Here is a 25,896-nt window from a genome sequence, read left to right on the forward strand (position 1 = left end):
CTTGCTACTTCTCAAACAAATGGCATTTTCCCTGACAGTCTCCCATCATACCTAGAATGTTTTCCCTTTTGATCTACACATTCTGTGACCCCCCTAGCTTCCTTCAATGCTCAGTAAAAAATTACAGCTTCCACAGAAGTCTTTCTTCATCCTGTTTAATTGTAATGTCCTCCCTTGGTTAATTATTTCTAATTAATTCTTAATAGAAACAGTATATTGTAGTGTTCTCTCGTTTTGGTTTTCTTGGGGTCTCTGGGAGCAGCCTTCATTTCAGTTCAATGATCACCACACGAGTAATCAAGTCCAAATCCTTCATTACCTCTTTCAAAGACCTATCTCCTTCACTTGGGGCTCAGCTAGATTTCTTAGAGCCCTACCTCTCTCCTTGGTTCCAAGAGCTTGAACTCCCCCCTGTCTGCTCTCTGAATCCAAAGGTTTGTGCTTCAGCCTGTAGCCACCACAAAGGTGGACGATGGAATGAATCGGTCTCAGCCTTCCAGAGCTTCTAGTGTGCTTTTTTTTTTTTTTTTTTTTTTTTCTGGCCCTGAGAGCTTCTCTCTTACATGCTCCACACTGAATAATACACCAATCATTATATCACTAGGAAACCATTATTTGTTGTAGAATTAAATCAATCTACTAAACCATGCTAAACCAGATAACCATTGTCTCTATCAATTACACTTAGTACCTGTAAGCATTCTTTGTTTCAAGTTCAGAATTCTAGACCATAACAGTATATGGTTGTTTCCGTGTTGTTTCCCTCAGTAGACTATGAACTCACTAAGAACAGGGACCTTTTTAAATCTTTATTTGCATTCCTGACACTGAAACTCAATGTCTGGCACATAAAAGGCACTTAATGTTTATGGCTTCCTTTCAAGGATCACCTTCAATATCAGCTTTTACAAAACACTTTTTTCATCTTCACTTCCCAGATGTTGGAACATTCCTCTCTTAGAGTTTGCTTCACCTACTCTGCACATAACTTGTATGCACCTATTTATATACATATTGATCACAATAATTAAATTCAATAAAAGAGGTGGAGACTATATAATACTAAAGCATTAGAAGTTCAAAAGAACAAACTACAGAAACAAAATTTTATCAAAAAAAGTATAGTAGAAGGTAGAACCAAGGTGAGCAATGGCAAGGACTCACCTGAACTCTCAAATTCCCCTCAAAGAATTTTAAAATAATGCCTGAAAATGAATTCTAGAGCAACAGAACCAAGAAAAGAATGGTGAAACAATTTCAAGCCCAAGATAACTTATAAGATTGGCAAGAAAGGTTTGGTTAATTGAGGTGGGAGTGGAACACACTCTAAGACAGCCCATTGCATGGTAATGCAGGTCCCAACCTGACAAGTCAGCAACAGGCCTTGGGGGGATGGAGGCTAAGGTTACCTACTGAATGGGGAGAAACTTTTAAAGCTCTCACCCCACAAAAAGTTAAATGATCCAATTACTGGTCAAAAGGAAATTAGAGAAAACTCTTTGCTGGCAGTGGATGTGGGACTTGGTTGTATTGTCCATACATGGGCCTAGGTCACAGTCCCAAGAGATGAGGAAATACACTAGGAACAATAGACAGTGAAGCTGGTTCACAATTCCAGAGCATATAACAGTGCTTTACAATCCCCAAAATTAGCCCTGAAAACAGCAGCACAAAAAGCTGAAAGCTTGAGACAATGACCTCTCAACCCAGGAGTAGATTCCAAATTTAACACATAAGGTTAAAAATCTAGAAATGAGCTATAAAAAATGAGGAAACAACAAAAAAGAACCTGAGCATAGAAAGTTACCATGGTGACAGAAAAGAGCAAAATATACTGAGTTTAAGAAAAAAGTCAAAATTGCTATTATCTAAAACCACAAAGAAAAAATGTAAATTACTCTGAAGCCCAAAAAGAATTACTGAAAAGGTTCAAAAAGATTTTTTAAATTAAATGAGAAGAAGAAATGGAAAAAAATAATGACAGATATGAAAGAAAATCATGGAAAAAAATCAAGTTTGACAAAGGAGTTTGACACACACACACACACACACACACACACACACACACACACACACACACACAAAATATTCCAGAAGGCAAAGGATTACAACCAAGAATCATCTACCCAGCAACTAAAATGGACACAATAAAATAAAAGACTTGTCAAGCATTCTTGATTCTTGAGTTAAATAGAAAATTTGACTTTCAAATATAAGATTCAAGAAAAAGAAAAAAGGTAAAGATAAAAGAAAAAACATAAGGCATTTAATAAGGTTCCTCTAAAGAAAAGTATTTTTGTAACTCCTAAGAATTTTATCATAAATAAGGCAGTTAAAAGAAATATACTAGTAGGGAACTAGGGTATGGGGCCTGATAAGAGAATGGATTATTGAGAGGAGTGATCAGAAGCAAAACATTTTTAAGGAGAAAGTGGAGAGGAGACAGAGAAAGAGATAGAGATAGAAAGATACACAGAGACAGAGAAAGAAACTGAGAAAGACATAGAGAGGAGAGAGAGACAGAGAGAAGGACAAATGATAAAAAGGGCAATGCACACTAATTATAATTGTGGAAAAAAATGTTTACAATAAGCTTCCCTAATAAAGGCCTCATTTCTCAAATATATAGAAAACTAAGTCAAATTTATAAGACTACTAGTTATTCTCTAATAGATAAATGGTTAAAGGATAAGTAAGAAGAGACAGTTTTTAGAAGGAGAAATAAAAGCTATCTATAGTCATTTGAAAAAGTGCTTTAAATCAGCAGTGATTAGAGAAAATCAAATCTGTGATATTAACTCACATCTATCTAATCGGCTATTATGCCAGAAAGGAAAATGACAAATGTTAGAGGAACATAGGAGATTTGGCAAACTAGAGTTGCGAACTGATCCAACCATTCTGGAGAACAATGCAGAACTATGCCCAAAGGGCTAAAAAAACTGCATGCATATCCTTTAACCCAGCAATATCACTAACTCTATCTTATTTGACCTTATTGTAGTAGCAAAGAATTGGAAATTGAGAGGATGTCAATCAAATGGGAAATGGCTGAACAAGATGTGGTATATGATTATGATGAAACACATTGTAATTTAAGAAATGATGGGCAGGATGCTTTCAAAAACATGGAAACAGGGGCAGCTAGGTGGCACAGTGGATAGAGAACTGTAATGTTCTGTTCTCTTAATTATACTCATTTTCTGTGAACAGATCTCTTGGAGAATGTCTGGAGGCAGCCTTCCTTTCAGTTCAGTTCAATAATCCCAATATGCAGCCAGGAGTTAAAATCCAGATCCTTTATTCCGTATCCTTCAAAATCCTGAATCTTTTCCTGGGGCCCGGTTAGCTTTAATAGAGTCTATCTCTCTTCTTGGCTCTTGTCCGAATGTCTCCAGCCAGCACAAAGATGGAAAATAGAATGAATCTGACTCCGCCTGCAAGAGTGTGGGATTGTGGGTTTCTGCCTTGTGAATCTCCTGGAAGTCAATCCTAGTTCTGAATGTCCTGGAAGTCCATGAGCAGGCTTTTCCTTTAGACTTGTGAATCTCCTGGACTTGTGAATCTCCCCACTCAATCCTGGCTCTCCATCTCCTCCCAGTGGGCTTGTCCTTTTATATGCGTTCTAAAGGTGTGAGGTCTAATGTGTGAACCAATGATTGAACTCCTTTAAAGATGTAAACTAAATACATAAGTACCTTGTAAGAATCCTAACAGAGCACTAGCCCTGAAGTCAGGAAGACTTCAGTTCAAATTTGACCTCAAACACTTGGGCAAATCACTTAATCCCAATTGCCTCAGTTCAAAAATAAATAAATAAATAAATAATAACAAATAATTAGCTCACCTGATTTTTAAAAGAGCTGAAATGAAAAAGGAACACTCACAACAATTCAATGGGAAATAAAAGAAACTATTTTGCCTAATTATATGCCAACAAATGTAAAATCTTAGAAGAAAGAGATGCAGACAAAATATAGAATACCTAAATAATTCATTCTAAGAAAAAGAAATCTGTTAACTGGGAATGAAATTAACTAGGAGGGACAAATTAATTTTTAAAAATGTATTTGTTATGTGAAAAATTTTTAATAAAATCCTATTTTTAAAAAAACCTAGAAATAAATAAGATGGATCAGAGAGGAAAGAGACTGACTCAACTAATCAATAAACATCTATTATGTTTCAGGCCCTATACTAAGCACTGAACTAGAGAAGAAACTAATTTAAATATTATTGCTATAGTCTCAGTAAAAGGTAACAGGGTCCAGATGGAAAAAGACAGAATGAATGTAAAATATTTTTTGGAGGTTTGTTAATGCCTTTATACATATTAGCTCATCAGAAATAAAATAGTGAAATTCAGAAATATGAGTCTGAATATGTAAATCTAGGAACCATCTTCACAGAGATATTAACTAAAACCTTAGAAGTACAAAAGAAGAGAAATCACAAAACAAACATTACACCTTGTCAGACAGATATACTTAGGAAGTAGCAGACTTAAATGCTCTACAAAAGTAGAATAAGAAAGATCAGTGAGAAAAGCAGAAGACAATACTGTCAGAAAACTCAAGAGTAAAAGTTAATAGTCTCAAAAATTGCAGTGAAATCAAAAAGGATGATGAGGTGAGGGGAAGAAGCAGGTGGTCACTGAATTAAGAAGTTAAGAGATTTGATCTTTACACTATAATCAACAAGATTTGGTTCAAGATATGGCAGACATCCTGACTTTGTCACATGAGGCAAATCTGTCAATCCTTAATCCCTACAGACAGAGCAGTTACAAATATGAAGAGTGTGTGTGTGTGTGTGTGTGTGTGTGTGAGAGAGAGAGAGAGAGAGAGAGAGAGAGAGAGAGAGAGAGAGAGAGAGAGAGAGAGAGAGAAAGAGAGAGAGAGAGAGAGAGAGAGAGAATCATATCTGAAACAAGAGACTAGTCAACTTTCTGAGGCCCAGTTTCATTAACTATAACACTGAGATTATATCATGAGCAAAAACTTTAACAGGATGATTATACAATTATTATACAAAGTCAACTGTTTCAATTAGTTTTATTACTAGAGGAAATCATCACTGTAATGCTATGCATGAAAATGGCATTACTTTGAAAAGAAAAAACTTGGTGCATCAGAAAATAATAAACAACATTACATACAAATTTAATATTAGCAAGAGATGAAGAAAAAGAGTGGTCTTTTCTCTTATGAAAATCACAATGAAGAAATCAAACGAGATATTGCTAATTTTTCAAATCTTCTAATATAGTGCCACTTTGACATTTTATACTTTACATTCAAAAGAAGGAAGAGGCTGTTATTAAATTCAACTAAAATTTAGCCTGAATACAAAGAAGCATTCAGCTATGGTTCCTCCTTTTTAAAAAATCCAAAATGAAAGCATTTTTAAGAAAGAAAAAGTATATAAAAAACAAAGGTAGATTAAGAAAGGCAAATAAGCAATCTGTAACTATAAAATTTGAGTAATTGCAAGAAACTAGGATTCAGTTAAAATAAAAGGCTTTAAAATTTTCTTGTAATTTTCAAAGTGGTGTAGTAATGACTATACTTAATTCAACAACAATTCAATTACCATATACTGAGTACCTCCAATATACACTCCATTGTACTAGACACTGAAGAAAAAGAGATACAAGGAAGAGTCAAGAACTTACAATGGTATTTGGGCAGATGTTCTAAAGTTTGGAAATGCAGACAGATGACATACCCACAAAAATTAAGATTTCCAGTTTTCCTACATCTTTTCCAACATTCATCATATTTTCCTGTCATTTTAGCCAATCCGAGAAGTGTGAAGTAGTATCTCATTTGTCTTAATTTGCATTTCTCTAATCAGTGATTTAGAGCATTTTTTTCATGACTAGAAGTGATTTTTATTGCTTCATCTGAAAATTGTCTATTCTTTTGACCATTTATTAACTGAGGAATGGCTTGTATTCTAATAAATTTGAGTCAATTCTCTATAAATTCTAGGCTATGCTGTATCTTCAATGATTATAAAAAGAATTCTATTTTTATGTGGCATATATGTACTTATTATTGCTTTTCTCTTATATTCAATAATTTGTTTCTAAAGATTAAAAATTTCCCCCAAATTATTTTTGCATCTTTCCAATTTTGTTTCAAATTATTTTCCCATACAGTCTCCTTGTTATTGTATAAGCACCCATGCCTGAAATATACTTATTCTTCATCTATTCCCAAAGGTTGGCATAGAACCTGACATTTAATAAGCATACAATAAATGCTTGTTGATTAATAATCTATGCTTGGTGAAATTCTTCCCTTCTTAGAAAATGGAATGTAGGTGTTTCTTTTTTCCAATTAAGTCTTTCTGAAAAACACTAGCTATCTGAACTTACGGTTTGATTTAGCATCAACAATACAGTTTAAACTAGCATTTTTCATCCTTAATCACAGGAAGCATTCTTCAAAAAAAAAAAAAGGAGGGGAGGGGGAAAAGGTGGCCTTATACATAAGTGCAAAGTTGATATATCCCTTAAGCATTGATATTTGAAGACACAAATAGAGAATGTACCTGAGACGCGAGACATCCTTGTAGAAAAGTAGCATTGCTCTAAATCCTCAAAATGAGCAGTAAGGCGTTTCCGTCGTGAAGCTAATGTGCTGTTGTACCAAGGCTGCTTCTTTGTCTGAAAAGGGGATGACAAAGGACAGATTTATTTAGAATAAGAAGCAAACTACATAAACCAGTATTTGACTATGCACTATTGCTTGTGTGTTCATCCTTATTGGATTTTAAAATAAACAATTAAAATTATTACTTCCGATTCATTAGTGGCTTTTATACTACATTTACCAAGTATGATATTTTATCCAACAAAAATGTAAAATCCTCTGTAAGCATATAAGCTCTCTGATTCATTTTTTAATTTGTATTGTCAGTGGCTAGCAGCATATAGAAATAGCATTTTTTGAATATTCAAAAAAAAAAGAAAAAAACTTGTATGCAAAAAAAGATTAGAAGTAACAATAATTAAAGTAATGAAATTTCTATTTATGATTTAAACTCCATAGGAAAAAAATATCTGAAGTCAGCCTAACTCAAACCAAAATGCAACAAAGAATCAGCCAATTTTCACAATAAAGTAAACCTGAGAGTTGGGATCCACTGTTTGATTTGGTGGCTACCAAAAAAAATGTCCTGGCCATCAGGGAAGCATGTGACACACATGCGTACATGCTTAAACAATACACAGATTCATTAAAACTTTAAAAAAATAACATTCCAGAGGTCAGTACAGCACACAGGAGAGAAAGCTAGCCTCAATATCTGGAAGATCAGAAGAATTCAAAGTTTTTCTCTGACTTATTAGCTATGTGACCCTAAATAAATCTTCTAGGCTACACATATATATACTGTATATAGACTATAAAAAGCATTCAGTAGAATGCTCTACATGAAATCACAAGTCTAGACCCTATCTTTATTAGAATTATCTTAAATAGTTTAAAAATCATTACAGAAACATCATTCCTATATGATGAAATCACAAGTCCAGACCCTATCTTTATTAGGAGAACTATCTTAAATAGTTTAACAATCATTACAGAAACATTATTAGCTGGAATGGCATTATCATTTAAAATAAAATGAAAGAACATGAATTTTGCTAAAAGCAAAGTTCACCAAACTATATTATTATTTAAGTCATTTTTGATCTATAATGAACAATATTTTTTTTTAATCAGAGCAAAAATGAGACTTTTTGGAGAAAACTTCTTGTCCCAGTTTATTATTTCTGTTCCAAAGTAGCCACACTTAATTTATCTATGAAATAACTCACAAATACAATAAATATGGGACATAAAGAATGCTGTTAGGGCATTATACAAATAATACATGCAATTAATCCTAAATTATATGCACTGATAGAAAATCATATACATAGATCACATGAAACAATGCATAGTCATAAATACTTTTATTTTGCTTTACTTTTAAGCTCATGGTTTTTTATATGACAAATTTACTCAAATCATATTTTACTCAAGATATTGGTATCAGCTTGCATTCTATTTTCTTCTAGATCTCTTCAATCCACAGTATTCTCTTGATTCTTAGAAATTGCTAGTTGGGGGGGGGCAGTTTGGTCCACACTAATTTGACATTTTAAGACTATATTATTATTCAACTTCACATGGTTGTATTTTTTTCCAGCTAAACTGTACAATGATCATATTTTTATGTGCTAGTTTGAGGCAAATGGCTGTATAATACAAGAAAATGCTTGGTGGCAAAGTAAAATTCAATCCAATTCTAATTCTAATTCATACATTAAGTGCCTGCAGTATGCAAGGAGCTCTGCTGAATGCTCAGAATAGAAAGACTTATACTGGAGAAACTTCCATTCCATAAAAGAACAAGTATCCTGAAGTTAACTAGCATTTATTAAGTGTATACTATGTCCCAGGCACTCTGCCAAGCTCTGCCAAGGAGCTCAAAGTCTAGTTTGGGGGACAACATAGAAACAATTTTATTTATACATATACATACATACACACATACATATATGTGCATATATAATTGTTTATATATATATTTCAAAGATACATTCAGGAAAATATATTTAAAAGGTATATACATGAAGGTAATCTAAGAGGGATTCATGAGGACAGGGAAAAGATTCATGTAAAAGAACTTTAACTGAGACTTGGAGATAGGAAAGCTGGGCATTAGAGAGGTGGAGACAGTGTTCTAGTATGGATGGGATAGCCACTAAAAATACTCAGAGAAAGGAGATGGAATGACATATTCAAAGAGCAACAAAGAGATGGAGATCAAAGAGTACAAAGAGGGGCACAAGCAGACCAGAAAGGTGGAAAGGGATCATATTAGAAACATTTTAAAAACAAAGTAGTATTTCATATTTGATCAGGAAAAAGGTTTGGGTTAGACAAGTAGATCTGAGAGTCATCTGCATAATAAAGATGAGCACTGACACCATGAGAGTAGTGATATTACCACAAAGGAACATCCAAGAAGAGATGCTGAAAGAGAACTGTATAAATATTTAACATGTATTGGATTATCTGCCATCTAGGAGAGGGGGTGGGGGAAGAAGGGGAAAATTTGGAACTCAAGGTTTTGCAAGGATCAATGTTGAATTACCCACGCAAATGTTTTGTAAATAAAAAGCTTTAATTAAATTAAAAAAAAAAACAACAAAAAAACAATGAAAGAGGAGGAGGAGGAGGAGGAGGAGGAGGAGATGCTGAGTGAACAGTCTAGCATTTCTCCCTTTAAAGCACCACAAGAGGTTTAGAGGTGAGTCCTCAAAGTCCATGACTAGCACTATGCACATTAGCTAAAATCCTATATACACAAAAATTTCCTTATAATCTCTTGATATTTTTAATCAATTTTGCTTATATTTTAAAATTAATACTAAAAAAGTATAACAAAATATCAAATACATATTAGATTTACAATTGCTAAATACTTTAAAAGAAACAAACATAACTCCACCTCAAACAAGACATCAATGTGTACATGTACTCTTCAAACCTTAAAGCAAAAAGCACAAATGAAAAGGTAACAAGGTAAAATAATCATAGAACAAGTCAATAATAAGAAGGCAATTTTGTATGATTTTTTTTTTGGGGGGGGGTAACAAAAAACTTTCAAAATCTCCTGACAACAAAAACTCATTCTCAACAGAATTAAATTGAAAACAGAGGTAAAACACAATAGAGAATATTTCATTGCATATTATGTCTGAGCAATTTGCCAAGAATATAAAAGCCAGTGAAATGATTTAAAGATGAATGCTTCCAATTGGTGGTACAATGAAAAAATAACAGATATGACATAATAAATCCCCTTATTATCAAGTCCAATAATGAAAATCTTACATTAAGACAATAGTTAATTATGCTGCTGAAACTTGGAAAGTAGTCAAGCTATGAATGAATCTTATATAAAACTTATTTTCTAATTAAAACTAGACTGAAAAGTAATAATATATTATTTTACATTGCAAAACACTCCAGAGTTCCCTACAAAACAAAATAAATAAACCGTTAGAGACACATGGATTTTAAAGGTTACCTTTAAAGATTTAAAATTAAGGATTTTTTTTTTAATTATCAAAATGACTAGAGCATCAGGCCAAGATTCAGGAGGACCTGAGGTCAAATCCAGCCTCAGACACTTAATACTTACTACTTGTGTGACCCTGAGCCAGTCACTTAACCTCAATTGCCTTACCCCCCCCAAAAAAAAACCCCCAATGATCAAGAAACAGAGCACCCAAAACATTTCTCACAAGATTTATGTCAAGTGTGAAAAGGCTGTAGAAAGAGAAAAAAAAACTAATTTTAAAAGTATATAGGGTGGTTATGAGTTAAGAAAGTTTAATTATAAAATGAAAACCTTAAGATAATCTTTCAGCTAAGGAATAAACACAGGTTTTTTTTGTTTGTTTGTTTTGTTTTTTCATTTCAGTGTAACATAAGAATAATGAAAAACAGGGAACCAACCTTGGAAAGTTCAAAGCAAATCAACTGAAAATTCAGTATAAATCAACATTACAAATTCAAATGGTTAACATGTCTAGTTTATTTTTAAATGTCTTAAATCTTAAAAAAAAAAAAAACTGAAAATCACAACAATCTGATTAATGAATTCAAGATGTAAGTCAAATAATGTCAGACAAACAGCACAAAAAGTATACAAGATTACTGGCTAAGGTTACTGAGTACAACCTGAATTAATTTCAAAGACTCAGAATTCATAATAAGCATGAAAGCAATATGTCCTCTATAAACAAATGAATAGTGGAGCACTGATTGGTATACCTAATTAGCAAAACTTTTGTTTTTGTCCGTTTAATGTCAGGAAATGTGAAATATCTAAACAAAAATGTCTCTGGGATAATCAAAAATCCAGTTATGAATCTATCATGGGAAAAGAAGATATGTTTACCAACTGTAGGGAAAAAGCAAAAGACTATTGATATAAAAGCATGATATTGGAATCTGCATTTTAAAAGGGAACTCAGACAATCCTATCTCTTCACTTCCTAGCCATTTGCAATTTCCCTACAACTCCACACATGGGTACATGATTCCACCCTTGGCATTTTTTCTCATTCAATCCAATGAATCTCAGAAAGGGTGGCTAGGTCCTTGTTAAAATTAAACCTTTTTGAGGACAAGAGCTAAAGGCACAAAGAAAGTGCTTAATCAGCTTGATGACTTACTGAAATGTAGAAATGTAATCCTGAATAACAACATTATGTAAAGACTAAGATCTAGCCATCCCTTCTCTATTTAGATTTCCTATTTCAAAATTATATTCAGATAGTACTTGCTTCTAAAGTCTTTGGTCTAACCTAACTAATTGAGAAACTTTAACAGTCATTCTCTAAATATCAATATTAAAAGTTTCACATGCTTAAATTTTTTTGGCATTATCCTAATTTAAGGCCTGAGTTTCTAAAAAGAGAAGAAGCCTGACCAGCTAATAAAGCATTTCAACTGCCTGTCATGGTGGTGGTACACTGTCATAGGTCATCACAATGGCTCTGTAGATCTTCATATTGGGAGACAGTCTAATACTTCTCTCCCACATTTCCTATTGAAGACTCCCAAACACTGAGCTAGTTCTGGCAACTCATATATCAACTTCATTATCAATGTTTAAATCTCTGGAAGGAATATTTCCAAAGTAAATGAACTTATCAACAGTATTCTAAACTTCTCCATTTGCTGTACCAATGGCTCTATATATGAATAGTATAATGATGGCTGATACCAGTGATGGCTGGCAAAGTTTATTTGTTTGTTTTTGGTGTTTTTAAGGCCAAAATTAGCAGAAGCAGCAGAGAATAGATCCATACATCACAGAGGCTGCACTGAATTCAAAAATATGTGCAAAAAATTAAGTACCAATTCTCCCTCCACTTTAGTCTTGGTTTGTAGCCTTTTCAAGTTAAATAATTTACCAGCAATGCAGTAGCTGGCCTTGATGCAATGTTTATTCTCCCTGAAGGAGTCTAACAACATTGGTGAAAACATCATGCTAAAAAATGTAAGAACAAGCACATAGCTTTGTTTTTCTCAGGAAAGTGCAATAATAGCCACCCATTATCCAGAACCTGGACAAGCATGCTATTGCAGAAGTGATACACTTCCCTGGTGAACTTCTCTGGGAAACCATAGTATTAAAGGCTCCTGGCATTTCTTTTGGAGTTTCAGGCAGCAAACATTATTATCAACCATTGCTCAATCCTTTCTGAAGCCAGCTCTCAAGTAGATGACCATCTTCTAGGTGAAGGATCAGTCTCTTAAGAAGGATTCTGACAAGAATATTGTCAACAATGACTAAGAGACAGGACCCTCTCTTTTCCTCACCCCGCTTCCCTCCCTCCCTGTGATTGTCACAGGACAATCTATTTTCTTTATCTTTATAGAAATGGACACTGGAAGCATCCTTGAACTTCTGGGATAACCTGTTCTTGCCATATATCCTGGAAAATTTCAGTCAGTTTTTGTTTGAACAATGTGCCATCCCCCCTACTTTGTAAATATCATATGGAATAGAATCAGCACGAGGTGCTTTGCCACATGAGATGAATCTAATGGCATTTAATAGGAAATCTGACTAGGAAGAGATTAATTTCACCTTGAGGTAAATAATCAGTAGCTTCAGCACTGATGGATGATCATTTATTAAGAACACTATGGAAGTATTCAACCCATTTCTCTAGCATTATGGCCTTTTATCACAAATACATGTAGCTCTATCAGCACTGAGTAACATCTTTGGCCCATAACTAACCTTCAGTGCATGATAAAGGCGTTTTGGATTGTAACCATGTGCATACTGAGTCAAGAACTCTCTAACCTTATTTAGCTTGTACTTTTGTTTTGGGTGGAATTAAATGTTGTTTTCTCACAGATGATGGATAAACTACACCCTGTAGTGTAGAGTTCTCATTTTTCATTCAGGTACCTTCTGAATTTTTCCATTATTTTCAACAAGCCAGTCTTCATGTTTACAAGTGTTCTGATCCATATGCTATACACCAAATCTCTGAAAGCTGTTCTCTTTTTCTCCTTCACTTCTGACAACCATGCGTTGACTCAACCTTCCCTCCATGTTACAAACTGTTCCCACTCAGAGAAGTGGTCTTATCAGTTGAGTTTTGTTGAGTCTTCCCTTAGAGATGTCTCTTTTGTTGAATGGAAAAATTTATCTTTCTGCATCACATCTTCCTTTTTCACTCTCACATTCTGTCTTCTCTTCTGAGATGACAGTCTGTTAAAAATGCCAATGTTTACTGCAAAGATACATCCACAAAGTTTTATGGCATTTAGATATATGGAAGATAATGTTGGTAAAGAGAAGGCTATGAAATGCACAAGTCTTCAGTAGTAAATGACCATTGCTGTTTCTTTCCTAAGGATTCCCTGCCATTTCTGGTAGTTTGTGCCTCCTCTGGAATTAAAAGGACTCAGAATTATCAGCTTATTCTCTCTTGGCACATTGATGATGTGGGTCTCCAGGTCTTCATAAAAAATTTCTTTGCCCTCCTCAGTTCATCATGGTGGGAGTATCAGCACTGATGAAGTTGGCATGATGTTTTCCTGCAAGTGGCAATCACATTATCCTGAGGCTGCCATTCACTCCTTTTAGCAGGTATACAAACCTGACTAGTTTAGTTTTGATTGCATATAAAACATGCATCCAGATCCGAGTTCAGTAAGCTGCTCTGCATTTGCCAACCTTGTTTTACTCAGAGATGCCATTTGGATACTATTCTTGCTGAGTTCTCTTGCAATGAGCTATTTGTTTTGTTTGGGGGGACAGGTTAGGTAAGTAGACAATTTTTAGAGCACTTTTTGTAAACCATTCTCCATAAAAGGAAGCAAGCAGCACAGTTCTTAAAAGGCTACTCAGACTCCCTAAGGGATGCCAAACCCCACTGCTAGTAAGAAGATGACCCTATGGTCTAGGCTGCCTATGTACAAAGTTATGACTACAGCTTCTTGTGTATCCAAACTTGTTGCTTTCTCAGTTGCCTGTCACCATAGAACTTTGAGATATGTAGTAAACATGGTAAATGGTATGGGTGATGTCTTTTGATTTGCACATAAAATGAATTTAAGGGAGGCAGAATTGCACTAATTCTTTAGGCTTATTTTATCTTCCACTCACCATAGTGCTGTGGCAGAACAGATGCAAGACAACTGGTGATAACTTGAGATACAGCAGGCGACCTTGGTATCTTTGATGTTTATGCAAGCTCTAATCATTCCACAGTACATGCTTCAACTGCTTTCATGGCTGGTTGGAACAAATTCTTCTCATCTGCTTATTCCACCAGGAGAAATCTCACATGTTTACAATAAACACACTTCTCTAATTCATGAATGATTTTGAGATCCCTCGGTTACCCTCAATCTAGTTTAACCTATCTGCTGAAACAATTTACCAGGCTGTGACTGATGTGCCTGTTATAGCTTCTTGAAACCATAAGGTAGAATTAGGTGGATCAGGTAGACACCAAAGGCAGAAAGCAGTCCTGAAAAGGACTCAGCAGCTTTCACACCAGTTATTGCTAGTCTACTCTGATCATAACCTACACCACATAGTTGACCAGATATGAAGAAGTGAAAGATAGTAAGGAAGAAAGCTTTTCTCACTGTTTACTAACATAGGGTACAGAGATGCCTTCTAAGTACATATCTACTGAGTGATCTGGGAACCCTGACTTGAGGATGCTATGGCTAAGGGGAAAGAGAATTTTTCCCAGTGGTGCTGAAGCACACCATTTTCTGTGGCTACCCAAACCACAGGCTTAGTTCAGAAGTAGAGGGATACAAGAAAAAAGAGGTTAGAAACTTTAACAGTGAAGGGATCAGGAAAATGTGAGAGCATGTTAGGGGTATAAGAATAGATGTGGTTATATTGGAGGTAACTCCAATTACTGGCTATGATGACTGTGGGTTGAGTCTTGTCCCTCCAAAAAGGGTTTACAAGTCAAACTGTGGAGATAATTGTCCTTAGGAAAAAAATAATCTTAATATCTGCAAATAAGAGAAAGTTTTACCTACAATTCACCTATACTTATTTCCAAAATTTGTATTTCCTGTGTTGATATAACCAGTGTTCCTCATACAATATGGAATAACAGTGCAGACAGACATGGGATATTTTTGATTTACCACTGATCTTTATTGGAACAGTTTTCAGTGTTTTAACATAAAACACTGATTTTCTTGATTTTATGTATGTATTATCTTGGATCATTTTTTGAGAGAAGGGATTCTTTTTTTTTTTTTAATATTCTTTAGTATCTCTATTGCCTAACACAGTAACTAGCACATAATAAGTATTTAATACATCTCTCAAAGGATATCAAGGAAGAATTATGTAAGTGCTTTTTAAACAAAATTATTTTCTCAAGTTTTTCTCCAATGCATAATAATAACCAAGTGAGCACAGGTCATAGCCACCACAAACCAGAGAACTTTCTTAAAGACTTTTTATAGTTGTTAGAAATATCTACATCTTAAAACTAATTTATAGTTTACCATGGATAAATAATGTATTTCTTTAGGATCAAAAATTTCAAGCTGAAAGGATCTTCTGAGGCCATCTTCTCCAATTCCCTCTATTTTCAGAGAAGGAAATTAAGACTCAGGAGATAAACTGATTTGCTCAGTTGTTATGCAACCAATAATCTTCAAGAAGAATCTGAACCTAGGTTCACCTCCTTTAGAGCAAGTGGTCTCTCTAATATACATGGTCTATAGACCCACATAATAGAAGATAGTTCCTAGTGGATTTTAAGTTTTTAAAGGGAAAAGATGGTTTGTTATTGTGCATTTATGACCAATGTTAATTCAAGTTAATGAATATGTGTTTTCTTTGTAAATTAATGCTATTACTTATATGAACTGATGCTAAACGAAGCAAGTAGAATCAAGAAAATATTGTATACAGAAACAAGAAGATTATGTGATGGTCAACCGTGATGGACTTAGCCCTTTTCAGCAATGAAGTGATTCAGGCCAATTCCAATAGGCTTTTGAAGGAGAGAGAACTATGGAGACTGATTGTTGATCAAGGCATAGTATTTTCACCTTTGTTGTTGTTATTGTTTATTTTCCTTGTGTTTCCCCCTCCCCCTTTGAACTAACTTTTCTTGAACAGCATGGTAAATGTGCAAATATGTTTATAAGAACTGCACATGTTTAACCTCTATTGAATTATTTGGGGGTAGTGGAGGGTAGGGGGAGAAAAATTTGGAACACAAAGTTTTGCAGGGGTGAATGTTGAAAACTATCTTTGCATGTATTTAAAAATATAAGGTGATTATTATTTTTTAAAATGAAGGAAGAAAAATGACGGAAGGAGGTGAGGGAAGGAGGAAGGAAGGAAAGCAGGGAATGAAGGAGAGAGGGAAGGAAAGGGATAAGAGGGTTATTTGATATGAACAGTGTGTTGATTATTGAGTAAAAAAGGGCAACTATACAATGCTTATTTTGTTTCTGTTTTTCCCCCCTAAGGGGAATGATTTCTGGGTTAGGAAAGACAGAAATAATGAAGTTAGACTGCCTGGTTAAACGTGATTGCAATCTGTTAATCTGGCTTGGGTGAACTGTAAATATCTTGGGATATTAAAGAAATTACTAAATTTGGTTATTGAGTCACTGTCACACTGATGGATGACATATCATGAAGAAATGGGGAGTTACCACTAACCCAGATGTACGTTAAGTCCAACAACCATGACATTAGCTAGAACATGCTAAACACTAGAAATCATGGTTCACTGTTTATTTCCCAGATTGCTATTGGAGTATTAGAGGAATTTATTCATACTTGCATGCTCCTGAACATTGTTATCAATTACCAACAATTTTGTGAATAATTTATCAATTATTTGGCAAAATAATAGATGACAGGTTTTCAAATTTGTAGAATGACACAATTTTTAATCTATTTTTATTTATGTAATGTGTTTTAAATTCCTAGAGGCAGCTATGTAATACAGTATCTAATCTATTATCTAATCATAAATTCCTGAATCCAAATCCAGCCTCATCTATGTAACTCAGAGCAAATCACTTAAACTTTTTCTACCTTCATTTCCTTATCTGTAAAACAATAAATATCTGTAAATATCTGCAAAATAATAAACAACAGCACCTAATTTCCAGGGCTGCTGTGAGGATAAAATGAAATATTATATTAAAGTACTTGGCAAACCTTAAATTTACATGGTAGTTATTATTACTGTTATTATTACATCAATACATCAACTAAAACTGGAGGGGAGATACCTCTTTTCTTTTCTTTCCAGGACCCAATGAGATGGGGGAGGGGGAGTTTTTCCTTGTATCAAATTAAACATTTGTCTTTTTTCAAGTTCTACACAATATTCATAGTTTTGACTTTTGGGTCAAAAAAGAATAAATTTCATCCTTGTTTACCTGATAGCACTTCTAGAAACACCTATCACATACTCTACCTCAAATTTTGTCATCTCTAAGCTAAATAACTCCACTTCCTTCATTCAGTCCTCATATGACTAACTCAAAGCTTTTCACCATGCTGGTTGTCCTTGTTATCCAAATAACTGACAAAAAAATCTTCAACACAACATGACCAAGAATAAATCTCTGGGATATTCTACTAGAGGCTGTATATCAGGTTGACAATAATCCATTAATCACCGTTCTTTAACATCTGATCAATCAATTCCAAATTCATCTAACATCACTTAAGTGCATGACTTGTTTCTTCATCCACAAGATTATTAGGCGTCTATCAAATGCCAACTATTCTACAACATTCCCATAATCACGTCATTTTAAAAGCCTGATATTAAAGTATGAACCAAGTTAGTATTCCATTAAATATTCTTAAATAATATCAACTACTAGTGATCACTGCATCCCTTTTTAAAGACTCAGAAACCATTATTTTAACATTACATCCTAAAATTTTCTAAGGAGTTGAATTCAAATTTGTCAATCCATAATGTGAGGGAAAAATATTTATCTTCTGCATATATTAAAAAGAAATCTGGTTACACTGTCACTAATTCATATCTTATAAGATGCCTTAATATATAATCCTTCAACCATTTGAGATTTCCTATGAAAAAAGATGTATATTCCTACATCCTTTCCTCCCATATTATTCTCTAAACTTAGAATGCTTTCCACTGATTTCAGGCCACTAAAATGATACTCACTCTTCAAATGCCACTTCCTCTATTATGTTGCCCTTATTTCCATGAAGAAGGGAAGCATTTCTTAGTGTCTGTTATCTTCTGTTGCACTTAGTACAATACATTACTGGAACTTTTAATGTTTATTGAATTAATTAAATAATATGCAATATAAGTTCATGGAGGACAGAGGCCAAATAGTCCTATGCTTAACTACGTTGACTATATGATGTTGTTACAACAGCAGCTTTGTCTGTTGGGAATCGCCATCACCAAATATTGATACACCTATGTACTATAGCAAAAAACTAGTTTAATCTGCTTCAAAATGTGAAATTGAGAGATAAATTCTCATTTAAATTCCACAAATCCATTACTAAGATTTCAATTGAAGAGAAAAGAGAGACTTACCAAGTAGCTATGGAACCAGATTCCTCTCAATACAATTGAATTCTGTGAATAAATCCTAAAAAGAGTCAGAGTACTTAATGGTTTGTCTGAATACATACAAACCAAAAACTGCAGGATCCAACTCACTCTGAAGCTCATTCACAAGGTCCTATTAAGTATTATACTTAAATATTAATCAACAAATAAAAGAGCTGACCTAGAGGATTAATATATTAGGTTAATAGTCCAGGTTCTAATATAACCTTCCTCATTAAAAAAAATAAAAGGAACCTGAAAATATCCATAAATTCTCAAATAATGTCTCCTGTTCAAAATGTAGTTTAACTGATACATGTATGTCTAATTAAAAGAGACACTTTCTTTAATTTTAAAAAGTCTAGTTCAAATTATGTCTGATCTCAAGCATTCAAAACTTTCCTGGCACTGAAATTAACAGACAGCACAAGGGGCTGACCAGTCTGTGGTTAAGTCAATTAAACTCCTTAAAATAAAGAGAAAACTTCCAATATATGTTCTAAACAAAGCAGTCAATTCAGTCAACATGTAAAAATCCTACGAAAATAACCGTAATAATAACACAAATACAAAATGATCAAAGGCAAACAATTCTAGATCATGTCAAAGACATAACATGTCTTTTGACATGTTAAAATAAACAAAAAAATCTATGTATTTGTTACTTTCAAGTCTTTTTAACACTTACTGTTGCTTTATTTTCACAACAATCCAACCAAATATATAGTATGTTATCATCCCCATATTATAAACAAGGAGAGTATGGCATAGAGAAGTCCCAAAATATCAAACTATATTCTTGCAACACCAGCACAAGACTTTGCAAAATATATTCCAATGCTCTGCTCACCACTTACATTGACAAAGTAATGTCAAAAGAAAATATTAAAAACTATCTAAATAGTGGAATATTCCAACAATTTTAAAGCAGTTTTTATCTTGAGAATTCAAATTTCACTATTTAATGGAGAAAAAAATCACAACCTGATGGGTTACTTAACTTTCATGTGTGCAAGTTCAAAACTCCTTATCACTGTAAAGGAGTCAAAGTACACTAGACATAAAAAGGTAAAGATTGTACAGGATATGAGATGCTTTTATTTTATAAAGTTTAAAGACTTAATTGGCAGGAACCAGAAGTATAATTTCATCATTTCCCCTTAATATTCCATAATGGTTGTTCAAGATACAAAAGCTCAAATTTCTTATTTATCCTGGAATATTTTGCCTTAATTTGGTATCCTGTCATATTCGACTTTGTATGATATTTCTCACTGTCAATTTCACATTTCCCTTATTGGAACTGTAAATTACCTGAATATAAAGGATATTTTGTTTTTCCCTTTTGTATTCCAATTATATAACAATGTCTGGTGTACAGTTAAGTAACTTATAAAGATCTGTTGAAATTCCATGTTGAAAAGGTTTACTACTTTAAAGGGAGGTTTTTTAATGTAATTAGACTACAAAGTTCTTGGATTCAAGTGGTTTATTTTCTGTCTTTTCTTTATTAAAAAAGGAACAATTTATGTAGCTTCTTACCTGAGAGCTGCCACTGAAACCTGGAGGTTGACTATATTCCGTAGAATCAATAATACTACTGCAAAATGAAGAAAAAGAAATGTGGCTTCATCAATGGTGCTAATATTATTTTCTTGTTATTATCAATAGACAATCCAAATAGCAAACAAATGCCATAATTTTTACAAGAAAAATTTTACCTAAAATATTGTAATAACCTATTATTTTTTTCCATCATCCTAGATATAATGAACATTGCTCTGAAAATTCCAAATCAAATATCAATTTAATTAAAAGTATCAAATTGATTTCATTAATTTATAAAAAACAAATTTGAGCTATTCACTCCTGACCACACCCTAAGAGAATAAAAAGAAAAATCTAGATGGGACAAGATTTTGTCTGTCATGCTTCTAAAAATCTTTTTATAAGAGGCAGAGCTATTATTCTCACAAAAAGCTTCTCCTCAAGGCAACTTACTGGAGATTACTTTTAATCTTGGACTTAGATAATCAGAGCTAGTTTTCTGGATTCCAGGCTCCATACATCTACACCATCCATCCTTGATGTACCACTATTATATATCACACCTATGCTCAAAAACTCTCTACTGTCTATAGAATCATTCAGTCAGACTCCAACCTATGTGTCCTGTGTTTATATATAACAAGTACCAAAAAATCTTGACTATACTTCCTCTTTTATTTATAGATGCATTATAGACGATGGAAAAAAATATGACTGGATGTAAATTTGGAATGCGGGACTAGCATACCTTCTTCCATCTTGTTACTAGGGAAAGTTCATTGATGGTGTCTACCTACATGGATAGCAGACTTTCTTGAAGGGAAAATAGCATTGCAGAGATACAGACTTCCTACTGTCCATCTTAAAGCTAATTGTTAGGGGCAGTAAAATATGTGAACAGAACATATTTCTTTCAATTAAGGTGATTTATGGGACAATTTAGCTCAGATAGGAAAGCAGAATTTCTGAATTAACTCAGAGAAAGAAATATGGCTTATGAATTTTTACAACAAATTGGGAGTGATACAAATAGAATTAACTACAAAATGGAATCAAAATCAATTTGATTTTTTCAGCAATAACTGTCATTTTATCAATCTTAAAGGCAGAAATCCCCCATATCAAGGGTGGTCTTAGAACCCTGCACATGGTTTACCAAAATGTTTCCTGACCTACATCTAGTATCACTCAAGGCTTGCCCTTACGCCCTCTTTCTTGGTGTCTAGTCACTGGCCACACCCCATACCTGGAATGCCCTTCCTCATCACCTCTGCTTTTTATAATCTCTCTTTGCAAGTTACAGCTCAATGACCTTGAAGCAAGCATGAATCCTTTGTTCTTCATTAGTATCTTTCCCTTCAAGATAAAACCATTCTGGATCCTCTGAGAGGCTAGTGCACTACTTCCCAAATGACATTCGATTTAACTATTTTGTGTTTCCTTAATCTTTATTCTATATAGTTATAAACTGAATATAGTGTGGTTGACAGACCAAGCCTTGAAATCAGGAAGACTTAGGTTCCAATGCCATAGCTGACACACATTGCCTACCCAAGTAACTTAAGTGGCAGGGAAGGTGCTAACCTCATTCAGAGAGTTCTCTATACAAATAGTATCACTAGGTCCCTATCCTTATATGTATATATGCAATTGATTTTCCCCCATTAGAATTAGAAAGGAGGGAGGGAGCAGCATGGTATAATGGAGAAGAAAAATTCAAACAAATCTTAGGAAGTAAGGGGAGGAAACACGAGAGTATTTAGGAAAAGCTCAAAAACTTCAAACCATCATCCCAACAGGGATTGAAAATCATCAGGACTAAAATTCTGAAGACACAAAAGTATATAGAGAGCTGGAACTCTGAAAAGGTATACTTAAGATTCAGTATGGTTGATGAGATAATAATTCTCTAGCTATTGATGTATTCATTCTAGTCAAATACATATACTTAAGGTAATATGGTGATGTGATGGCTCTCCAGACAAGTTAGCACATGCTCAAGTCTGGTTGGGCATTCTTTGTGTGAGGTAGTGATGTGACTGTACTGGAGTATTTAAAGGAATCACAGAGGACTCTCGTTCTCTGGGTCATGCTTTCTCTCAGCAGCAGCTCTTAGCCATCAGGTTCCAGACTCCATCTTGGACCAGGATGTGGCAGCTCTCCTGCCTCCTTCACTTCTCCACCTAAAGAGCAATGACTCAGGCTGATTCTGAGGCCCTCTAGAGAGCTAGCCCGGATATTACACAAAGGGAAACAATTCCAATGAGAAGGAAAAATAAGATTTTCCTGAAGAAACCAAACTACATAAGGTTAAAAAAAAGAGAGAGAGAGAGAAATTACAGAAGATAGAGAATGCAAGACCATAGTAACAAGAAGGGAAGTAACAAGGGGTAGGGGGAAGGGGAAGAGCATGTAAGTTATAGGATAAAGATTTAACTTTAATTCCTGGAAAAATTATAGAATGGATCATTAAGGAGAAAGTAAACCTGGAATAAGAAAAATCTAAATTCAAATCCAGTCTGAGACACTCAAATGTCCCTGGCAAGTCACTAAACTTTCATTTAAGTCAGTTTCCTCAAATGTAAAATGCGGATTAATAACATCTATTTCAAAGGGCTATTCTGAGGATCAAATGACAACTAGTTTTAAAAATAAGTGCTTGGTATAGAGCCTGGAATATAATAGGCACCATATAAATGTTCATTACTTTCTCTTCCTCCTCATCATGTATATAGCTTTCATTAAAGCATCTGATAAAATATCTTATGTCATTCTTACAGAGAAGATGGTGAAATATGATTTGATAATAATATAAATAGGGAATTCAGAATAGCTTAGAAAGCTAGATTCAAAAGTGTATTTGTCAATAATAAATGCAAGCATTTATAATGAAGCACTTTACAATCATTATCTTGTTTGATCCCCACAACAACCACAGGAGGATCCCCATTTGACAGATGAAGAACCTAAGTCAAACAGAGGTTAAGTGACTTGCATGGGGTCACGCAGAGCTGGGAAGCATCTAAGGTAACATCTGAGCTCAGGCCTTTATGACTCTGTTGGCCATCAAATCCATCACCCTACCTATGGCATCACTGAGTTATCTGTCTGTTAATGATGCAAGGTCAGTGTGGTAGAAATTTCCTGGAGTACACAAAGAATCTATCCGTGTTTAGGGATCTATAACTGGCCCAACAAATTACTTAAAATTTCTACCAAAGACGTGACATGAAAACGTGGTCTTCAAATTATCAGGTGACAAAGTCAGAAGAGTTAGCTAACGGAATGGATGGCGGAAGGCATTGGGATCCACAAAGATTCTAAAAGTTTAGAGTTCTGGTACGAATTTAATAAGATGAAATTCAGCTAAGCTGAGTCAGTAAGGTGATATAGTAAATAAATATGAGACTTGAAATCAAGAAGACATGAATTCAAACCCTATCTCAGACATTCACTAGCTATGACCTTAGGCAAAATTTATCTTCTCTGCCTCAATTTCTTCATCTATCAAATGGGGATAAAAACACCTACCCCATAAAGTTGTTAATAAGATCAAGTGAAATACCTTATGTAAAGAAATTTACAAACCTTCTTTACAACTTTCTATAAAAATGCTATATAGGATTATCATTAATTTTAATCATCATAATAATTAAGAAATGTAAAGTCATATTTGGGTACAAAAATCAACTCTACAAATTATAATAAAAGCAAGACATAGAAGCTGTTTTCAAAAAGATCTGAGTATGAGACAGCAATATAAAAGAGCCAATAAAAAGCGATAAATGAATTTTGAGCTACATTAAGAAAAGGATAACATCTAAAAAAAGGAAGTTCATGTTGCTATCAGCCCTCTGTATATCTTCAGACAGAAAAGATTAAATTGATTCTGTATCATTTTTATTGATTCTATCTGCAATTCATTGATTTTATTCTGTAACTGCCTAAGTCACAGTTCTGTTTCTGAATGTACAAAGGAAATTCAACTGACCTGTAACAAGTTCTACTATTCTATTCTTGCCTCAAGGAAATCTACTATCCTTGAGAAATGTGAATATCATTAAGACTGGTCTATTATATTTATCCCCATAAAGCTGTCCTTCAGAGATATATGATTTACTATCCAAAGAAGTCTCCCCTTCCTTCTAATCTTGTAAGTAGACTCAAACTTCTTAGTCACAGGAGGAAGGAAGGAGGTTTTTTCCAGCCCTTTGGTTCCTGACTTCTAACCAATCATATTGTTCCACTTACCTCAGCTATGTAAGCAATCACATTGTATTCAATCACATGATGTTACCTACCCTGTTCTATTTTTTCTTCTAACCTTATAAAAATGAATTAAATCTTCAGATTGAGGTTTTTGGAATAATTTGAAGCAAGCCACTGATCCCTTTACTAACAAGTTCAGTACCCTATTAATAAACTATTATCTTGCTAAGAAAGAACAGGCTTCAGTTTACTTTTGCTGAATTTCAAGTTCAACAATTTACCTACAACATCATGTATACTTCTGAGCGCCACAAATTAAGTCATATGAGGACAGGAAAAACTTCCTAGCAATCAGAGGTATAAAAGCCAACTGGGGGGGGAGGAGGAGTGAAGAGGCAAGGAGGGACAAGCAGAGCCAAATGGCAGAGAGGACACATGCATCTATCTAAGCTCTTCCTTACCCTCAGACTACTTCTTTTATGAAAGGCCTCAGAAGTAGTGCTTGACTGTCAAAACCCATGAATACTGGGAGTATAACATATTACCAACAGAAAATATTCTAGAAATTTGCCAGAAAAGGTCTGTTTCTGCTCACGGGCGGGACAGTTAGGCCAGGAGGGTCAGGAAAGTTGGCAGTGAGAGCATGGAAGGCAGCTCAAGCTGAGCAGACCTGAGGAGGTCGGGGTGTGGTCTCAGCCTGTGGAGAATTTGCAGGGAGAACTTTACTACAGTGTGAACTATTTTGCTGTAACAGCAAGCCAGTAGATCAGCAGAGAAGTATAAATGCAAAGGGTAAAGACCATAATCCCAAAATGCTAGAGTCTCTCAGGACCTGGCCACACTCACCCAACACCCAGAGTGACTCTCTCAGAACGCAATTGCTATGTAGATGCATCACAGCTATTGCTATTCCACTGCTGCTTCACTGCTTCCTGTTGTCTGTAGAGGAAGCTTGGTAATACCACACTGCCCCAAAAGCAGATTGCAGTTCTTTTTTATGTTATTGTTGTTTCTTTTTTGTCAAAATGAGTTAAAAAGTTAAAGTGGGCTCTAACTATAGATAGCTTCTATACTGAAAAAGAAAGATTTTAAACCCTGAGGAGACTAAAAACAGATTGTGTCTAGATGAAACCCTAAAGGAGGATATGATCTGGTCCCCATCACAAGAGACTCTCATAGAAGAAATGTAAAAGGCTCTTACAAGAGAGCTAGGGAAAAAATGGGGAAAGGAAAGGGAAGCTTGGCAAGAGGGTCTGGATAAGTCATCCTACAGATACAGATATCCTAAAAGGTACAATGGATAAAAAAGTCAACTCTCTGAAAAACAGAATTAATAATTGGAAAAAGAAAATAGTTCTCTAAAAAATAAAATAGGCAAAATGGAAAAAAAATTTCCATAGAACAAAACAACTCATTTAAAAACTCAATTGGAGAATTACAAAAAGAAATTTAAAAAGTAAATGAAGAAAATAATTCATTAA

The 25,896-nt window shown here is 34.3% G+C and overlaps 1 protein-coding gene across 1 annotated transcript in view; it reads right to left on the reverse strand.

The window, feature by feature from the left end:
* The window catches only part of COP1 (COP1 E3 ubiquitin ligase), a 253,868-nt gene that overhangs the window by 132,473 nt on the left and 95,499 nt on the right, over positions 1-25,896 (reverse strand). Inside the window, 2 exon segments of the mRNA XM_074308440.1 lie at positions 6,559-6,673; positions 20,201-20,258. Coding sequence (XP_074164541.1) covers positions 6,559-6,673; positions 20,201-20,258 — 173 coding nt within the window.

This window comes from Sminthopsis crassicaudata, chromosome 4 (genome assembly GCF_048593235.1).
Source record: "Sminthopsis crassicaudata isolate SCR6 chromosome 4, ASM4859323v1, whole genome shotgun sequence".
NCBI classification, from domain to species: domain Eukaryota; kingdom Metazoa; phylum Chordata; class Mammalia; order Dasyuromorphia; family Dasyuridae; genus Sminthopsis; species Sminthopsis crassicaudata.